Source organism: Trichinella spiralis (genome assembly GCF_000181795.1).
Source record: "Trichinella spiralis strain ISS 195 chromosome Unknown Scfld3783, whole genome shotgun sequence".
NCBI lineage: Eukaryota > Metazoa > Nematoda > Enoplea > Trichinellida > Trichinellidae > Trichinella > Trichinella spiralis.
The window spans coordinates 1-821 of record NW_003530722.1 but is presented as its reverse complement, the minus strand read 5'-3'; the positions used below and the strand labels follow the sequence as shown (position 1 = coordinate 821).

Sequence of the window (821 nt, the reverse complement as noted above, 5' to 3'; positions counted from 1 at the left end):
ATTTTCACTGCATTCTCTGTTAATTTGACCTTTTCTATCAATTTTGAATTATTGCTTTCCAAATTTCTCAGCTTCGCAATTAATTTTTCATCATCCAATGTGCACTCATCGGTTGTTTTTTCTTCGGTTTTCTGATTGTTGTTCAATTTTTTCAATGCATATCCAAATTGTAAAACACCTGTCATGAACATATGAACAACAAAGCGCAGTTTAGCGTTATTTTCCTCTTGTATTTTGATCTTTTCGTTCAACTCATCCACATCTTTCTTCAGCACTTTGTCAACATCTTCATGGGTTGTTAGCAAATCAACATTCTTATGATGACGAAGCAAATTTTTAAAATTCTCCAACAACCGTGGCAAAGCAATCCCAACAGATGATCTTTGCACTGCATCTTTGCAGTATTCCAGTCCAAGCATTTGCAATACGCTTTCAAATAATGACAAACAGTCGTGCAGCTTTTCAGTAATCCCAATTTTTAACAGTTCTTGTTCTTGATGATCACGCATACACTGACAATATTCAATTATTCTCTTCTCCAGAAGAAGGTGAACATTTTCTTTATGGATATCTTGCTGATTCAATTGATCCAACGCATTTTCTGCTGCCGCTTTGCAATTTTCTTTGATACTAATAATATCTTTCACTGCTGGTATGATGCGATCGACTTTCTCCAATCCACTCACATTTTCTTGACGAAATTTTGTCAAAATTTTAAAATCACGCTTTGGCAAGTCCTCTTTTCCAATTTCTTTGTGAACAACTGGCACCGAAACCGGTTTTTCTTTGGCAATTCCTTCCCCTATATACGATAATGGGCA

General features: G+C 35.6%; 1 protein-coding gene across 1 annotated transcript; it reads right to left on the bottom strand.

Moving 5' to 3' along the window:
- Positions 1-29: 29 nt before the first annotated feature.
- Positions 30-821, bottom strand: Tsp_15761 (conserved hypothetical protein; the record flags this gene model as incomplete). The annotated part of the gene is made up of 1 exon (XM_003367728.1): positions 30-821. A coding segment is annotated over one exon (792 nt), but the record flags the coding sequence as incomplete, so codon positions are not given.